The sequence below is a fragment of the Lithobates pipiens genome, unplaced genomic scaffold, assembly GCF_037356315.1.
Source record: "Lithobates pipiens isolate NorthernLeopardFrog02 unplaced genomic scaffold, aLitPip1_a1.2 Scaffold_19, whole genome shotgun sequence".
Taxonomy (NCBI): domain Eukaryota; kingdom Metazoa; phylum Chordata; class Amphibia; order Anura; family Ranidae; genus Lithobates; species Lithobates pipiens.
In genome coordinates this window covers 47,555,110-47,573,100 of record NW_027507764.1, presented here as the reverse complement: position 1 = coordinate 47,573,100, position 17,991 = coordinate 47,555,110, and the positions used below count along the sequence as shown (strand labels likewise).

Sequence of the window (17,991 nt, the reverse complement as noted above, 5' to 3'; positions counted from 1 at the left end):
GCACACAGACCTTCTTTCTTCATTTGGCTCACTTCCTTGTCCCAAAAAAGCACACCGTACTATATGCCCCTACCCTCCTCTTTGAAGAGGTTGAGTGGTGTCATATTTCTTCTACTGGGGCTGCTTATGATATCCCTGTGCTGTGCTGACTTCCTCCTGGGGGTTCTTATTATGAGGGGATCACACCATCCCTGTGCTGTGCTGAGTTTCTCCTGGGCCTGCTTACTATGAGGGGATCACACCATCCCTGTGCTGTGCTGACTTCCTCCTGGGGGTTCTTCTTATGAGGGGATCACACCATCCCTGTGCTGTGCTGAGTTTCTCCTGGGCCTGCTTACTATGAGGGGATCACACCATCCCTGTGCTGTGCTGACTTCCTCTTGGGGGTTCTTATTATGAGGGGATCACACCATCCCTGTGCTGTGCTGAGTTTCTCCTGGGCCTGCTTACTATGAGGGGATCACACCATCCCTGTGCTGTGCTGACTTCCTCCTGGGGGTTCTTCTTATGAGGGGATCACACCATCCCTGTGCTGTGCTGAGTTTCTCCTGGGCCTGCTTACTATGAGGGGATCACACCATCCCTGTGCTGTGCTGACTTCCTCCTGGGGGTTCTTCTTATGAGGGGATCACACCATCCCTGTGCTGTGCTGAGTTTCTCCTGGGCCTGCTTACTATGAGGGGATCACACCATCCCTGTGCTCTGCTGACTTCCTCCCGGGGGTTCTTATTATGAGGGGATCACACCATCCCTGTGCTGTGCTGACTTACTCCTGGGGCTGCTTACGGTGCTGCTGTCAGTGCTGTATATCACGGTGCTGGTGTGAGTGCTTAATGTCACGGTGCTGCTGTCAGTGCTGTATATCACGGTGCTGATGTCAGTGCTTAATGTCACGCTTCTGATGTCAGTACTCTCTATCACGGTGCTGCTGTCAGTGCTGTATGTCACGGTGCTGATGTCAGTGCTTAATGTCACGCTTCTGATGTCAGTACTCTCTATCACGGTGCTGGTGTGAGTGCTTAATGTCACGGTGCTGCTGTCAGTGCTGTATATCACTGTGCTGGTGTTAATGCTTTATGTCACGCTTCTGATGTCAGTACTCTCTATCACGGTGCTGCTGTCAGTGTTGTATATCACGCTGCTGATGTCAGTGCTCTCTATCACGGTGCTGCTGTCAGTGCTGTATATCACGGTGCTGATGTCAGTGCTTAATGTCACGCTTCTGATGTCAGTACTCTCTATCACGGTGTTGCTGTCAGTGCTGTATGTCACGCTGCTGATGTCAGTGCTCTCTATCACGGTGCTGCTGTCAGTGCTGTATATCACGGTGCTGATGTCAGTGCTTAATGTCACGCTTCTGATGTCAGTACTCTCTATCACGGTGTTGCTGTCAATGCTGTATGTCACGGTGCTGGTGTTAATGCTTAATGTCACGCTTCTGATGTCAGTACTCTCTATCACGGTGCTGCTGTCAGTGCTGTATATCACTGTGCTGATGTCAGTGCTGTATGTCACGCTTCTGATGTCAGTGCCCTCTATCACGGTGCTGCTGTCAGTGCTGTATATCACGGTGCTGATGTCAGTGCTTAATGTCACGCTTCTGATGTCAGTACTCTCTACCACGGTGCTGCTGTCAGTGCTGTATATCACTGTGCTGGTGTTAATGCTTTATGTCACGCTTCTGATGTCAGTACTCTCTATCACGGTGCTGCTGTCAGTGCTGTATATCACTGTGCTGATGTCAGTGCTGTATGTCACGCTTCTGATGTCAGTGCCCTCTATCACGGTGCTGCTGTCAGTGCAGTATATCACGGTGCTGATGTCAGTGCTTAATGTCACGCTTCTGATGTCAGTACTCTCTATCACGGTGTTGCTGTCAATGCTGTATGTCACGGTGCTGGTGTTAATGCTTTATGTCACGCTTCTGATGTCAGTACTCTCTATCACGGTGCTGCTGTCAGTGCTGTATATCAAGGTGCTGATGTCAGTGCTTAATGTCACGCTTCTGATGTCAGTACTCTCTATCACGGTGTTGCTGTCAGTGCTTAATGTCACGCTTCTGATGTCAGTACTCTCTATCACGGTGTTGCTGTCAATGCTGTATGTCACGGTGCTGGTGTTAATGCTTTATGTCACGCTGCTGATGTCAGTGCCCTCTATCACGGTGCTCTTGTCAGATGCCTCTATCACGGTGCATGTGTCCTATTAGACTGCATGACCCCAGTGGCTGCCTGTCCATTAGGTGCGTACGGGCGCTGCCCCCCTCTTTGCACGCCACCCCCTATATGTATAATGGATAGATTCACGCATAGCAGGAATCTATCCACGGCCACCGCAACCACCCCCTATTCCGGTGTCCGGCCCCTTTCAGGGTGCCTGAATTACAGCGGCAGGGATGTTACCACCAACCACCACTGCCTGACCCTCTGTCTGGACAGTGCTAATTGGCCCTGTGCCGATCATCATATGCACTCTCCCAAGAAAAAAACTCTCTAGCAATACACACCACACTGAGCATGTGCAGAGTGCCCCACAAGGCTCTGTACAATCAGGAGATGGATTGGGGACAGTGGAAAAAGGGGAGGATCCGAGAAGACAGGATCAAACAGCCTTTTTTACACAATGTGAAAGGATTAACCCCTTAGGTTCCACAGTGAGTATAACAAGAATGCTTTACTGCATATACAGACTGATTTTACTGCTGTGGGTTTAGTAACACTTTAAGGGTTTACAACCACTTTAATTGTGTCCCCCAGCTTATAATTGTATGAAATAACAGGTACTACTCACCTTAAAGCTGACCTCCGGCCTTCCCTTCAGTCTTGCACAGTTATATCGGTGTAGTTTCATATTTTGCTCCCCATCATAGAATGCTCCGGGAAGTGACATTGCGGCCAGGAATTTCACACTGCGCATGCGCGACACGTTCCAAACACTTGCGTCATGCGTTCCAGAGTGATTTGCGACAATGCAGACCCATGAAACCATCAGATAATGTCACGGAAGTGAGGGGAGGCAATCCCCTCCCCGAGCTACGGTTACCCGCTCTCTCTCCGCCGCTCTCCGCTCCGTCTAAAGTTAACGTCACGATTACCCCCCTCACTCCCGTGACATTATCTGATGGTTTCACTGAACTGCATTGTCGGAAATTCTCTGGAGCACATGGCGCAAGTGTTGGGAATGCATCGCGCATGTGCAGTGTCCGAAATTTCTGCCCGCAACTTCACTTCCGGAGCATTCTACCATGGGGAGCAAAATATGACACTACACCGGCACCTCTTCTGGACTGAGATGGCTTACTCTGATTTTACTGCACACTGTGAGCTTCTCTTGCAGCTGTAATTGCAGTGAAAGGCGTCTCTACAAAGTATTGACACCGGGGGGCGCAATACAAATGCCCCTCACGCACTTTTCACATATTTATTTGGAAAACTATTTATCATTGTCCTTCAACATCACAATTATGTGCCACTTTGTGTTGGTCTATCACATAAAGTGCCAATAAAATACATTTACGCTTTTTGGATGCAACATGACAAAATGTGGAAAATCTCAAGGGGTATGAATACTTTTTCAAAGCAGTGTATATCTTTAATCTGATCCCAACGGAGCCCAACTTATAGCCTGCAGTTATTTTCCAGCAGCTCTGCCTTCTGTACATAGAGGTGGCCTTTCCAGTAGATTATATAGAAGGTTCCTCCAGTCCTGTCCGGACTTGCTGATCCTGATTGGGCACTTCACATTCTATCTAGAACAATAGTAGTTACATAGTTGCTAAGTGCCGGTCAATGCTCTTTTCACAAGCAACCCAGCAATGGCTCTTTTTGTCAATGAAGGAAAGGAGTTCTTATTATTCCGTCTCCTGGTAACTCCGTTTGGTGCAGAGCTCCGGTGGTGTCTCCGGGGCGGCTGACAGCAGATCAGAATTCTATGTGTACCTGACTGCATCCTAAATGAAGCCCAGATATCGATAAATAATTCATTTCCCCGGGAGGTAAGAGATTTCTCCACATATGTAAAGCTTGAATTCAATATATTTCACCCTAAGGCCCCATACACACTGTAATGCTGCGTACACCCGATCGGACTTTCCGGCAGACTTGGTCAGGCGGACCGAAATCCGACGGACAATTCAATTGTGTGTGGGCTCCAACTGACTTTTTTTTCCCCCAAAAGTCAGACGGACCTAGAAATAGAACGTTTCAAATCTATGCGACAGTCTCAAGTCCGACGGACTAAAAAAAAACGTTTGTCTGTGTGCTGGTCCGACGGACCAGATACGACACAAGAGCAGCTATTGGCTATTGAACTTCCTTGTTTAGTCCCGTTTACATCATCAAGTTCAAAACGACTTTGGAACGGATTTAGTCCGGTCGTATGTGGCCAAGTCTGTTTCATTCAGAAAGTCCGTTGGACCTCCGCCAAAAGTCCATCGGGGAAGACCGTCGGACCTAGTCCCCCGAAAAGTCCGGACGTGTGTACGCGCCATTAGATTTTCAGCAGATTGTTGTCTTCAGATTTACCAAAACCATATAATATGAGGTTAAACCTTAATGCCACGTACACACGACCGGACTTTGCGGCAGAAAAGGTCAGACGGAATCATTTAATCGGATATTCCAATCGTGTGTGGGGCTTCAGCTGACCTTTTTTTTTTTAAAAAGTCTGACGGACCTAGAAATAAAACATGTTTCAAATCTTTCCGTCGGAATCAATTCCTATCAGGAAAACCGTTCGTCTGTATTCTATTCCGAAGGACCAAATACGACGCAAGGGCAGCTATTGGCTACTGGCTATTGAACTTCCTTTTCTAGTCCCGTCGTACGTCATTGCGTTCTAAACGAACGGACTTTGGTGTGATCGTGCGTAGGCAAGTCCGCTCAGGCAGAACTCCGTCGTAAACTCAGTCAGAAAGACCGTCAGAGTTTATTCTGATGGAAAGTCCGGTCGCGTGTATGCAGCATAATACCGCATACACACGACCGGACTTTTGGTCAGCAAAGGTCCGACGGAACGAATCCGCCGGACAATTCAATCGTGTGAGGGGCTTCATTGGACCTTTGCTGTCTAAAAATCAATTAGATTTAGATTAAATCTCTCCAACTGACTCGGTCGAAAAATCAGTTTGTCTGTGTGCTAGTCCGACGGACGAAAATCGACGCCAGGGCAGCTATTGGCTACTGGCTATGAACTTCCTTATTCTAGTCCGGTCGTACGTCATCACGTTCGAATCCATTGGACTTTGGTGTGATTGTGTGTGGCCAAGATGGTTCGTTTGGAAAGTCCGTTGGAAGACTGCCGAAAGTCCATTGGGAAGACCGTCGGACCTAGTCCGTCGAAAAGTCCGGTCATGTGTACACGGCATAAGAGTTTATTCTGACGGAAAGTCCGGTCGTGTGTACGCAGCATAATGCCCTGTACACACGCTCGGACATTCTGACGACAAAATCTGTTTGATTTTTTCTGACAGATTTTGGCTCAAACTCGTCTTGCATACACACGGTCGCACAAAGTTGTCAGAAAATCCGATCGTTCAGAACACGGTGACGTAAACCATGTACGACCGGGCTCGTAATTTACGGTCGGAATTCAAACAATCGGATTTTGTTGTTGGAAAATTTTAGATCCAGATCTCAAACTTTGTGTGTCGGAAATTCACACGGAAAAAGTCAGATGGAGCCCACACACACGATCGGAATTTCCAACAACACAGTCCGATCGCACATTTTCCGTCAGAAAGTCCGACCGTGTGTACAGGGCATAAGAGTTTCAATTTGTATGCAATCAGACAGGCCCTTCCACTCCACGGTCTTGGTAAATCTGAAGCCAAAAATCTGCAGGAAATCTAATAGTGTGTATGGGGCTTCAGACTGTAACAGAATTCAGTAATGAAATAAACAATCCTAAAATATAATACATTTAATTTTCATGAGATGACATGAATTGATCAAACATTTGAAGGATTATTTAAGCGGTATTAAACCCAAAAGCAAACATGTATAATATTGCAACTTACCAATTCTTGGATGTGATGTCTGCTTTCGTTTTCTTTATTTACCTCTCAGTCGCATTAGAGCGATTTGTCATGTGATTTGACAGGTCAAATCACATGACAAGCTGCACCCTGCTACCAGCAATCGCACTGTTTAAATCAGTGTAACGCCAACTTTGCAGGGGTCGTACCGGTTTGAAAAAGTATCTCCTGCATTACTTTTAGCGATTTCGGGTGCGACTTGTATAGACATCTGTGCATGAAGCCGCACAGATGTCTTCCAAGTCGCACTGACGTGCAGCTTTGAAATGGTGCAATTTCAGATGAAGTCGCACAACTCCAAAGCTGCAGTCAATGTGAACGACGAGTTAGTCTGTCTTTCCCTTTTTTTCAACCTGGTGATCCAGCCAATAGGGTCTGTTGTTTTTTTTTTTGCTTTTTTTTAAACAGAATATGCTCTCTTGCAGATGTAGCAGTTAAAGGGATGAGGCAAATCATTTACCACTGACATGGGTGCTTACAATGATCAGCCTTTATTTATTTATATCTGTCTGTTGTTTTTCAAAAGCACACGCTCTCCAGCAGAATGTATCAGTTTTCATGGATGAGACAAACCATTCAACATGGACAGGGGTGCTTACAATGATCATCTTTTATTGAAACATGTAAAACCTTTATCCCAAAAGGATAAAACTGCTGCAACTGCTTATTAAGTGTGAGCTGGAGTTTGGCTACAGCCTGTTAGTGTATCTAAATCTACTAGTCCATCTAACACCACCTCCATCATTGCTGCCCATCAATGCCCATCAGTGCCACCCACCAGTACCACATATCCGTGCCCACCAGTGCCGCTCATAAGTGCCCACCAGTGCCACCCATAAGTGCTCACCAGTGGCACCTATCAGTACCCATAAGTGCAGCATATTAGTGCCTCCTCATCAGTGCCACCTAATCATGAAGCCCACATTTTTGCTACTGCACATACAGTGGGGAAAATAAATATTTGATCCCCTGCAGATTTTGTAAGTTTGTCCACTTACAAAGAAATGAAGGGTCTATAGTTTTTATCATAGGTGCATTTTAAATGATGGAGACAGAAGATCAAGCAAAAATCCAGAGAAAACACAAGATACAAATGTTATAAACTGGGTTGCAGTTCAGTGAGTAAAATAAGTATTTGATCCCCTACCAACCAACAATAATTCTGGCTCCCACAGACTGGCTACAGTAGGTGCTCATGTGGTACACAGATCAGTCCTGTCAATTTAAGAAGGTGCTCCTAATGACAACTCGTTATGCGTATAAAGGACATCTGTCCACAGAATCTCTTTCTTCCATTTAAACCCTCACCATCATGGGCAAGGCCAAAGAGCTGTCACAAGACATCAGGGACAAGATTGTACACCTGGTTGGAATGAGCTACAAGACCATCAGCAAGAAGCTTGGTGAGAAGGTGACAACTCCATTTGCAAATAGAAAAAATACAAAATAACCATCAATCGCCCTCGGTCTGGAGCTCCATGCAACATTTTTCCCCATGGGGTGAGGATGATCATGATAAAAATGAGGGATCAGCCCAGAACTACACGGGAGGAGCTTGTGAATGATCTCAAGACATCTGGGACCACAGTCACCAAACAAACCATTGGTAATAAAATACGCCACCATGGATTGAAATTCAGTAGTGCCCGCAAGGTCCCCCTTGTCAAGAAGTCACGTGTACAGGCCCAGGTGAAGTTTGCCAATGAACATCTAAATGATTCAGAGAAGGATTGGGAGAAAGTGCTGTGGTCACATGAGACCAAAATTGAAATCTTTGGCATTAACTCGACTCGCAAATGTTTGGAGGAAGAAAAATGCTGACTATGGCATTCATCATAACATTATCATTTGGGGCTGTATCTCTGCTAAAGGTACAGGCCGACTTTGCTGCATTGAGGGGCCAATGACCGGGGCCACGTATTGTAAAACCTTCTTCCCTCAGCCAGAACACTGAAGATGGGCCATGGATGAGTCTTCCAGCATGATAATCACTCAAAACACGCCGCCAAGGAAACAAAGGAGTGGCTCAAGAAGAAGCAAATTAAGATCATGGAGTGGCCTAGCCAGTCTCCAGACCTTAATCCTATAGAAAATTTATGAAGGGAGCTGAAACTTTGAGTTGCCAAGCGACAGCCAAGTAACCTTAAGGATTTAGAGAAGACCTGATATTATATGCAAACCTGGTAACCAACTACAAGAAACATCTGACCTCTGTGATCGCCAACAAGGGTTTTCTCCACCAAGTACTAAGCCATGTTTTGCTTGGGGATCAAATACTTATTTTACTGAACTGCAACTCAATTTATAACATTTGTATCATGTGTTTTTTCTGGATTTTTGGTTGATATTCTGTCTCTATCATATCAAATCCTATGATAAAAATGATAGACCCTTCATTTCTTTGTAAGTTGGCAAACTTACAAAATCTGCAGGGGATCAAATCATTATTTCCCCCACTGTATGTGTTGGGCAGTTGTAAAGAGGTTGAGATTCATTTATACACACCACAAAATGTTATATGATGATTGGGAAATAATATTTTTGGTGGTTTCTTTTTGTTTTATAACTATTTGTTTAGGGGATCATCTATGATGTCTGCCCAGATGAGACCTCCATCTGAATATGACCATCGTTATTTCTTTACCAGACAAGTGAAATTTAGCGCCAATAGAAGACTAGCAGTGGAAAGAAGTGAACATGTCACAAATCCAAAACCGATCCCAGAATATAATATCTGGATGAGGAAGCCTCCTGACTTCAGCGTCAAGCTGTACAAGTCACTGGCATTGCCAAGGAGGTCTGAGGACTTCGATATTGAAGAGAAGAAAAATGTGACCAAGGACACCAAGCAGTGGAATAAGCTGGAAGTGATTTCAGGTCCCCTGAACCCCATACAGCGCCCTACAAAACCACCTACAAAGTTCTTAACAAAGTTTAGACATATTGGTCCCTTCGAGGCCAGCCTCGTGTGTGTTAAAGAAGGCTGTTACCCAAAGGATAAATACCAAGATCCAAAGCCACATGACTTTAGACAGGTAAGTCAATTTAGTTACAAAGACAATACACATAATGTGAAGTATAAACTGAGTAGGAGGTTGAAACATCACCAGCATTCTGGTGTGAATAGTATACACTTTTATTGGTGCAAAGCTTACATACATCATGTTTAAAGGGGTTGTAAAGGTTAATTTTTCATTTTTTTAAAATAACACACATGTCATACTTACCTCCACTGTTCAGCTCATTTTGCACAAAGTGCCCCCGATCCTCCTGTTCTGGGGTCCCACGGCGGCTCTCTTGGCTCCTCCCCGCAATAGCTAACCCCTTTGGGAAGCTCTCTGCCAAGGAGGGTTACCTTGCGGGCGTGCTCCCATCTCATACACTCTGCGTCCATAGACACAGAGTGTATGTCTCTGTCCCACCCCCCCCCCCCCCCGGCGGCCGCATCATTTGGATTTGATTGACAGCAGTGCGAGCCAATGACTGCGCTGCTATCAATCTATCCAATGAAGAGCCGAGAAGACCGTTATAGTGAAGAGCCGTGATGCCAACGCGTCCTCCACCCAGGACTTTCGAGGGCTCAGGTAAGTAAACCGGGGGAAGGGGGGGCCTGTAGCTATCAGATGTTTATTCACCTTAATGCTTAGGATGCATTATGGTGAAAAAAACAGAAGGTTTACAACCCCTTTAACCACAGTTTTGGGGCCATGCAGGGTTCCTTCCACAATCGCATCATTATATGACCTTGGGGTAGGGGTCCTACATGGTCTGAAACATTGGCTACCCATGAGGGATATAAGTATAAATTATATACTGGTGATGTTTTAGCAGAACTAAACTGTATCTGAGCACTACAAACTGAAAACACAATTTAATTCATTTTTAATATTCAGAGCAAACTCACTCCATGTCTCCATGCTGTATTTTGTTGCGATATCATTTTGTAAAACATCTCCTAGCATTTCTAGCTGTGGCCATCTTGAGTAAGGGCAGATGATTCTTGTAGCCGTTATCTTCTGGAATCCATCTGCCCTTAGCTCAGGCATGCAGGCATATAGGCAGGTTTGCCCACTATGTTTACATGGTTACTCAGATGCTTAGGTCAGTGGGAAGGGGCTAATTTCTCTTGCAGCCTTCACTGATCATGTCTACAGGCTTTCTGGGATCTGGCCTACATTCCTGTGATATATAAAAGGGAAAAAGTCCAGATCCCAGGAGCGGAGCCGTCAAGAGAACGGGAAATTTGCAGAAACATCCTTGGACCTGTGGTCCACCTTAGGAGCATCGGCTCATCGGGATCCCCGTAACAATGGACTCCTCCACTCAAGATTCTCCAACTATTAACTTCAACCAAAAGGACTTTATCTGTGCAGGCACGCTGGGGCAGCCCCTACTTAAGGTAGTTAGGGAAAGGATGTTTTACCCTGTTGTACAAGTTATGTTGAATTTTCTGTGAAATTGTTTAGATCCTTTGAGCCTGGTCTGAAGTTATCCTAAAGGGGTGCATGTTGGGGTCTGTTGTATTCCTAAAGAACCTGGGTCTGTAATCGCACTATGAGGTTGTGTAACACTTCTAGAAAAGGTGAACTTGGCAAGGTAAAGAAGAGGAAGTAGTTGCCATGGGTAATCGTAAGGAATAACAGCTGTAGCACTCAGTCATTTGGAATGGTACTTGGTTAGGTGACAGGTCCCCTGGTAGTGAGGAAGTCGGGGCCCTGACTCCTTCCCCAGCTGTCCTGCCCCCCCTCCAGTCACCGGGATCAGATTAGCATTACGGAGATTAAAGGCTTGATCACTAGGTATGGAAAATAAAGAATTAAGGAGCAAGCATGGGGCCCGCTATGTGCTTGACGAGACTCCATTCAGTTACTGGGAGGGAGGTAACAGAGGTAGGCTGGCAGTGGCGGTCCGTCCATATGGGGCACAGGGGCACTGCGCCCTGAGCCCACCCAGTTGTGTGACAATATCAAATTTATACTCACTACTGTCTTACTGTCTTCCTGATTCTCCTCCTGGCCAATCAGGAAAAGGGGCCTGAAACACTGCCAAGGTGGAGGAGGAAGGAGATGCAGGGTGAAGCACTGCCTGCGACCTAGATGGGGGAAGGGTGAGGCTGGTGACTGACCGACCCACCGGGGGGGGGGGGGGGGGTTGGTGACGGGTGGAATGTTTGCCACTCTCCCCCAAAAATATACCACCAGCCGCCACTGTACGTTGGACTGGTGGTGTGGGCCAAGGCTCTGCTTGTCCCTCCAAAAGCAAGCGTACATCAGTTACAAGTGTGTAGTTACTTGGGACGAAACACCTTACAGGGAAACTCTGCACATTATTGCACAGGGATTGCCTTAATGTCTGATTCTTCACATGACCACAGCCTCTGCCTGGTCCCAGACATGGATGAGCATGCCTTTGGGCGAGGGGTTACCCCACATGGACAGGGCAGTGGACCCCTCCCACAAACAGGTGGGTGTGCTTAGATGGGACTCCTAAAGACTCCTGGCATGTGTGGCATCATTTTGGCCTAGGCCAGAAACCAGGAAGTAACTGAAGAAATTTTAAAATAAAAAGTTTAAAACAAGTAAATAAAATATACTGTACCTTCCTATCTATTTACTAATGCTGGCAGCATAAGGATTACAAATAGTTCACGTTGATTGAGAGAGTTTAGTTCTGCTTTAACTTTCTGCATGGTGCCATTCGCTGGTGTCACTACAACATTGCCAACAGTCCCAATTTGCCCAGGACATTCACGGAAATCAGACTGATGTCCTGGTCTGGGCCTGTCACGGGCAAAATCCTGAAAAATAGGCTTTGTCACAGACGTCGCCATGGGGGTGTGGACTGCCCCCGGGTGACACCAATGGCGCAGCTTCAGCGGTCCCATGCCCCCCCGGGGTCACACTGACTCACGCCCACCACTCACGCTCCTATAAGTATGCAGCCTTTTCCCCGGATCAGCTTGTGATTGGTGGGATCAGTTGTGGAGGGGCTGGGTGTCTGCTGTGCCTCATGAAGCTGCAGGAGGTGAGTCCATGTGGGGGATTTAATAAGTCCTCAGTTTCTCATGTCCTTATCAGTCTTGTGTAGTGATGGGCAGAACACCCTTCCGTTCGGTTCGCATCAGAACTACAGAATATGTAAAAAGTTTGGACCCGAGCCGCAAACTCGATTACAGCTCAGTATTGAGGGTTACAATGTATGAGCTGCTGGTAAACATCATATATTTTTTATTGATGTCCTGAAAATGTGACATTCCTCAAGATGACATGTGAAACATAAACCTCAAAAATGTGCTTATATAGTTTCCTGATAGCGGCTTCTTTCATGTTACCTTTCACCTCCTCATATACGGTATATGCAGCTTGTCTGATATAAATCATATTGTAGAGTTTTACTGCATGTCTCTCCCTCGCTGCCTATCTCTTTCACTTTTTCTCTCTCAAATCAAAAAAGCTTTATTGGCAGAAACAAATACATGTTACCATTGCCAAAGCGATGAAGAGTTTGTGGGCCTGAGAGGATGGGTGGGGGGATGTAGGAATACCTCCTATGATACATTTTTGGGGCTAAGGGGGGAGGGGGTGTATCCATGTAGAGGATTTATAAGCCCCTCACTTCCCCCTCGCTCTTTACCACGTTCCACCTTCATCCATCTCTATCCCTCCCTCTCACTTTCTCCTGCCTCCCATCTCTATCTATCTCTCTTTCACTATTTATCTCTCTTCTCTCTCTCCTCCTCTATCTCTAGTTCTCTTTTTTTCTTTCCCTCCCTCGCCTTTCTCTCTCTATATTCCCCTCTATCTACCTCCCCTGCCTCTCTCTCCTCCTCCTCTCTCTATTTCTCTGTCTCTCTCCTCTCTCTATTTCTCTCTCTCTCCTCTCTCTATTTCTCTCTCTCTCCTCTCTCTATTTCTCTGTCTCTCTCCTCTCTCTCCTCTCTCTATTTCTCTGTCTCTCTCCTCTCTCTATTTCTCTGTCTCTCTCCTCTCTCTATTTCTCTGTCTCTCTCCTCTCTCTCCTCTCTCTATTTCTCTGTCTCTCTCCTCTCTCTCCTCTCTCTATTTCTCTCTCTCCCCCCTCTCTCTCTCTATTTATCTATCTCTCCTCCTCTCTCCATTTCTCTCTCTCCTCTCTCTCCTCTCTCTTTCTCTCTCTCTCTCCTCTCTCTCTATTTCTCTCTCTCTATTTCTCTCTCTCTCTCTCTCTCTCTCTCGCTCTCTCTCTCTCTCTCTCTCTCTCTCTCCTCTGTCTATTTCTCTCTCTCCCCCCTCTCTCTCTCTATTTATCTATCTCTCCTCCTCTCTCCATTTCTCTCTCTCCTCTCTCTCTCCCCTCTCTCTCTCATCTCTCTCTCTCTCCTCTCTCTCTCTCTCCTCTCTCTCTCTCCTCTCTCTCTCTCCTCTCTCTCTCTCCTCTCTCTCTCTCCTCTCTCTCTCTCTCTCTCTCTCCTCTCTCTCTATTTCTCTCTCTCACCTCTGTCTATTTCTCTCTCTCTCTCTCCTCTCTCTCTATTTCTCTCTCTCTCCTCTGTCTATTTCTCTCTCTCTCTCCTCTCTCTCTATTTCTCTCTCTCTCTCTCTCCTCTGTCTATTTCTCTCTCTCTCTCTCCTCTGTCTATTTCTCTCTCTCTCTCTCTCCTCTCTCTCTATTTCTCTCTCTCTCTCTCCTCTGTCTATTTCTCTCTCTCTCTCTCTCTCTCTCTCTATTTCTCTCTCTCTCTCTCCTCTCTCTCTATTTCTCTCTCTTTCCTCTGTCTATTTCTCTCTCTTTCTCTCTCTCTCTCCTCTCTCTCTATTTCTCTCTCTCTCTTCTGTCTATTTCTCTCTCTCTCTCTCCTCTCTCTCTATTTCTCTCTCTCTCTCTCTCTCCTCTGTCTATTTCTCTCTCTCTCTCTCTCCTCTCTCTCTATTTCTCTCTCTCTCTCCTCTCTCTCTATTTCTCTCTCTTTCCTCTGTCTATTTCTCTCTCTTTCTCTCTCTCTCTCTCCTCTCTCTCTATTTCTCTCTCTCTCCTCTGTCTATTTCTCTCTCTCTCCGCTCTCTCTATTTCTCTCTCTCTCTCTCTCTCTCTCTCTCTCTCTCTATTTCTCTCTCTTTCCTCTGTCTATTTCTCTCTCTTTCTCTCTCTCTCTCCTCTCTCTCTATTTCTCTCTCTCTCTCTCCTCTCTCTCTATTTATCTCTCTTTCCTCTGTCTATTTCTCTCTCTCTCTCTCCCCTCTCTCTATTTCTCTCTCTTTCCTCTGTCTATTTCTCTCTCTTTCTCTCTCTCTCTCCTCTCTCTCTATTTCTCTCTCTCTCTCTCTCCTCTCTCTCTATTTCTCTCTCTTTCCTCTGTCTATTTCTCTCTCTCTCTCTCCCCTCTCTCTATTTCTCTCTCTCTCTCTCTCCCCTCTCTCTATTTCTCTCTCTCTCCTCTGTCTATTTCTCTCTCTCTCCGCTCTCTCTATTTCTCTCTCTCTCTCTCTCTCTCTATTTCTCTCTCTTTCCTCTGTCTATTTCTCTCTCTTTCTCTCTCTCTCTCCTCTCTCTCTATTTCTCTCTCTCTCCTCTGTCTATTTCTCTCTCTTTCTCTCTCTCTCCTCTCTCTCTCTCTATTTCTCTCTCTCTCTCCTCCTCTCTCTATTTATCTCTCTCTCTCCCTGCCCCCCCCCCCCCTCTCTTTCCCCTTTTCTCTCTGGAGAGTTAAAGTGGTTGTATACCCACATTTTTAACTTTTACCTACAGGAAAGCCTATAATAAGGCTTACCTGTAGGTAAAAAAAAAAATCTCCTAAACCTGTACGGTTTAGGAGATATTCCCCTCGGTATGCGCCGCTGACTGCAGCGGCGCATGCGCACAAGGGGTTTCTCGCCGTCAAAATCCCGCAGCGGCCGGACTGAAATCTCCCGCGCGCATGCGCGGGAGTGACGATATCGCGGCTCCGGCCACTCACAGCGCCGGAGCCGCGATACACGGAAGAAACGCTGAGGGAGCATGTCAGCTCCCTCGGCGTGGATCGGGCCAGATGTCGGGGCCTCGTTCTAAGGTAAGTATTTCATAATGAGCTAGAATGCGGTGCATACTAGCTCATTATGCCTTTTGCTTTGCAGGTTTAAAAAAAAAAAAATGTGCGGGTTTACTACCGCTTTAAGTAGTTTGTATGGATTAGATAGAAGATAGGAGGTGAGTCCATGTAGGGGATTTAAAAAGTCCTCAGTTTCTCATGTCCTTATCAGTCTCATGTAGTGATGGGGCGAACACCCTTTGGTTTGGTTTGCATCAGAACTCCGCAAACTCGATGAACCACTTACAGACCGGACCATTTTGCTGGTCAAAGACCAGACCCCTTTTTGCGATTCGGCACTGCGTCGCTTTAACTGACAATTGCGCGGTCGTGCGACGTGGCTCCCAAACAAAATTGACATCCTTTTTTTCCCACAAATAGAGCTTTCTTTTGGTGGTATTTGATCACCTCTGCGGTTTTTATTTTTTGCGCTATAAACAAAAATAGAGCGACAATTTTGAAAAAAACGCATTATTTTTTACTTTTTGTTATAATAAATATCCCCCAAAAATATATAAAGAAACATTTTTTTCCCTCAGTTTAGGCCGATACGTATTCTTCTAAATATTTTTGGTAAAAAAAAAATCGCAATAAGCGATTATTGATTGGTTTGCGCAAAATTTATAGCGTTTACAAAATAGGGATAGTTTTATGGCATTTTTATTAATAATTTTTTTTTTTTTTTTTACTAGTAATGGAGGCGATCAGCGATTTTTATTGTGACTGCGACATTGTGGGGGACCCATCGGACATTTTTGACACATTTTTGGGACTATTGTCATTTCTACAGTAATCACTGCTATATAAATGCAGTGATTCGTGTGTAAATGACACTGGCAGTGAAGGGGTTAACCAGTGGGTGGCAGTGTAGGGGTTAAGTGTTCCTAGGGGTGTGTTGCTAACTGTGGGGGGGTTGGGCTTTCATTTAGTGAACACTGATCTCTGCTCCAATCACATGGAGCAGAGATCAGTGTCACTAGTTGCTGGGCAGAATGGAGAAACGCTGTTTACACGGCATTTCCTCCATTCAGCTGTCCCGTGAGACGATCGCGGGGACCCCCGCAGCGATCGAGTCCGCGGGTCCCGCGATCGGACTCACGGGGGTCCCGACCGGCACGAGAGCGCGCCACTGGCGGTGCGCTCGCGATGGCAGGGTGGCATTGAAGATTGGACGTACCTGTACGCCAATATGCCTGCCCGTGCCATTCTGCCGACGTACATCGGCGTGCGCTGGACTGGAACCGGTTAAAGTCTACGGGACCCGAACTTTAAAATTCAAAAGTCCCCATTTTGAAGGCTTATATGCAGGTTATTGGCAATAAAAATGGTATGGGGGCTGGGTATCTCCCTGGGGGACATGTATCAATGCAAAAATTGATTTAAAAAAAGATTGTTTTTACAGAAGCAGTGATGGGGGTCCCCCCAATCCATAACAGGCCCTTTTTTTGGGGGGAACCTCATGCCAAATTAGAAAAAAAAAACGTGTACTGCCCCCCCCCCCCCAAAATCAATTCCAGACCCATATCTGAGCATGCAGCCTGGCAGGTTAGGAAAGGGAGGGGACAAGCAGGCCCCCCCCCCCTCCTGAACCATGCCAGGCAACATACCCTCAACATGTGAAGGGTGCTTTGGGATGAGGGGCTCAACCCCACTCCAAAGCACCTTGTCCCCATGTTGATGGGGACAAGGGCCTCTTTCCAACAACCCTGGGCTTTGTTTGTAATGGTCTACCGGCAGGGGGCATATTGGAATCTGGAAGATCCCTTTCACAAGGGGGCCCCCAGATCCCAGCCCCCACATGTGAATGAGTATGGGGTACATACCCATTCACCAAAAAGTGTCAAAAAGAAATAAAAACAAGCACACAGTTTTTGATAATTCCTTATATTAAAAATAAAAAAAACAATGTCCCCTGACGCAGATCCATCCTCAATCACAACGCCTGCCGCCACTGTCTGAAATACCCCTGATGTTTCACTTTTGAGACAGAGAAAAGAATTGAGGACACAGATTCTTCCATTCTTTTCTCTGCAGCCTCAGTTGCACTGAAGATGAATAAATAAAGAGCGCTGTACAGAGGCTCCTGTTCATTCATAAATGGAAGCGTAGTAAACACAGTTTACTATGCTTCAGTTATGAATGAACACAGTGAATGAACATAGAAAAGGAAGGGGCTGGCAAATTACATACTTACAGGCCCCTTCACCCCGCTCTCCATTCTGAAGATTTTCCGCAGCAGCCAGTTGGAGAGTAGTGAAAGAAAGACAGCAGCGCTGGGGGGGAGGGGGGGTCACACCAGAGGAGAAGCGGCTTTCATGGAGAGCCATTCAGGGCATTGATACTTGTAAACCCCCTCTCCACACTGATTACCCCCTCCTGTCCATGGATTCTCCCTGCTGTGGGTGCTCCCTGTGTTCACCTGCAGAGTGGTGCAAAAAAATGCAACATGCCTGCAATTTTCCACAACACTCTACAACCTAATGTGGCAGGGAAACCGCATGGACCCTATTGGGCATGGGCCGGGTCGCAATTACAACCCCTGATGTTACGGCAGTGATTGAAACCCCATAGTGGGAAGTGGTCCTCATAATCCAGGGCCCATTGGTCACTTTTCTGGCAAAGTCTTCCCTCCTTGGGGTTATAGGTTGGTCTGTCTTGACTTCCAGGTTGTGTGCACTCAGTCTGTACAGGTTCCGGGTCTGTCTTTGGGGTCTTGTAGCACCTCCAGGTATGGGGCCAGTTTTTCGTCTCTCTAGAGCAGGGGTCTCAAACTGGCGGCCCTCCTGCTGTTGCGAAACTACAAGTCCCATCATGCCTCTGTCTGTGGGAGTCATGCTTGTAACTGTCAGCCTTGCAATGCCAGTTTGAGACCCCTGCTCTAGTGACTGGTAAGCAGTTTTGGTAACTCTTCCTC

General features: G+C 46.4%; 1 protein-coding gene across 2 annotated transcripts in view; it reads left to right on the top strand.

Annotated features, from left to right (window-relative positions):
* Positions 1-3,826: 3,826 nt before the first annotated feature.
* The window catches only part of CUNH7orf78 (chromosome unknown C7orf78 homolog), a 39,850-nt gene continuing 25,685 nt past the window's right edge, over positions 3,827-17,991 (top strand). The window contains exons 1-2 of one of the 2 annotated variants that reach the window (XM_077490716.1): positions 3,827-3,994; positions 8,682-9,069. In XM_077490716.1, the coding sequence (XP_077346842.1) occupies positions 8,773-9,069 (297 nt within the window). In that variant the 5' untranslated portion in view covers positions 3,827-3,994; positions 8,682-8,772. Of the gene's footprint in view, positions 3,995-8,612; positions 9,070-17,991 lie in introns of both variants that reach the window. The other variant, XM_077490715.1, reaches the window with a different exon arrangement.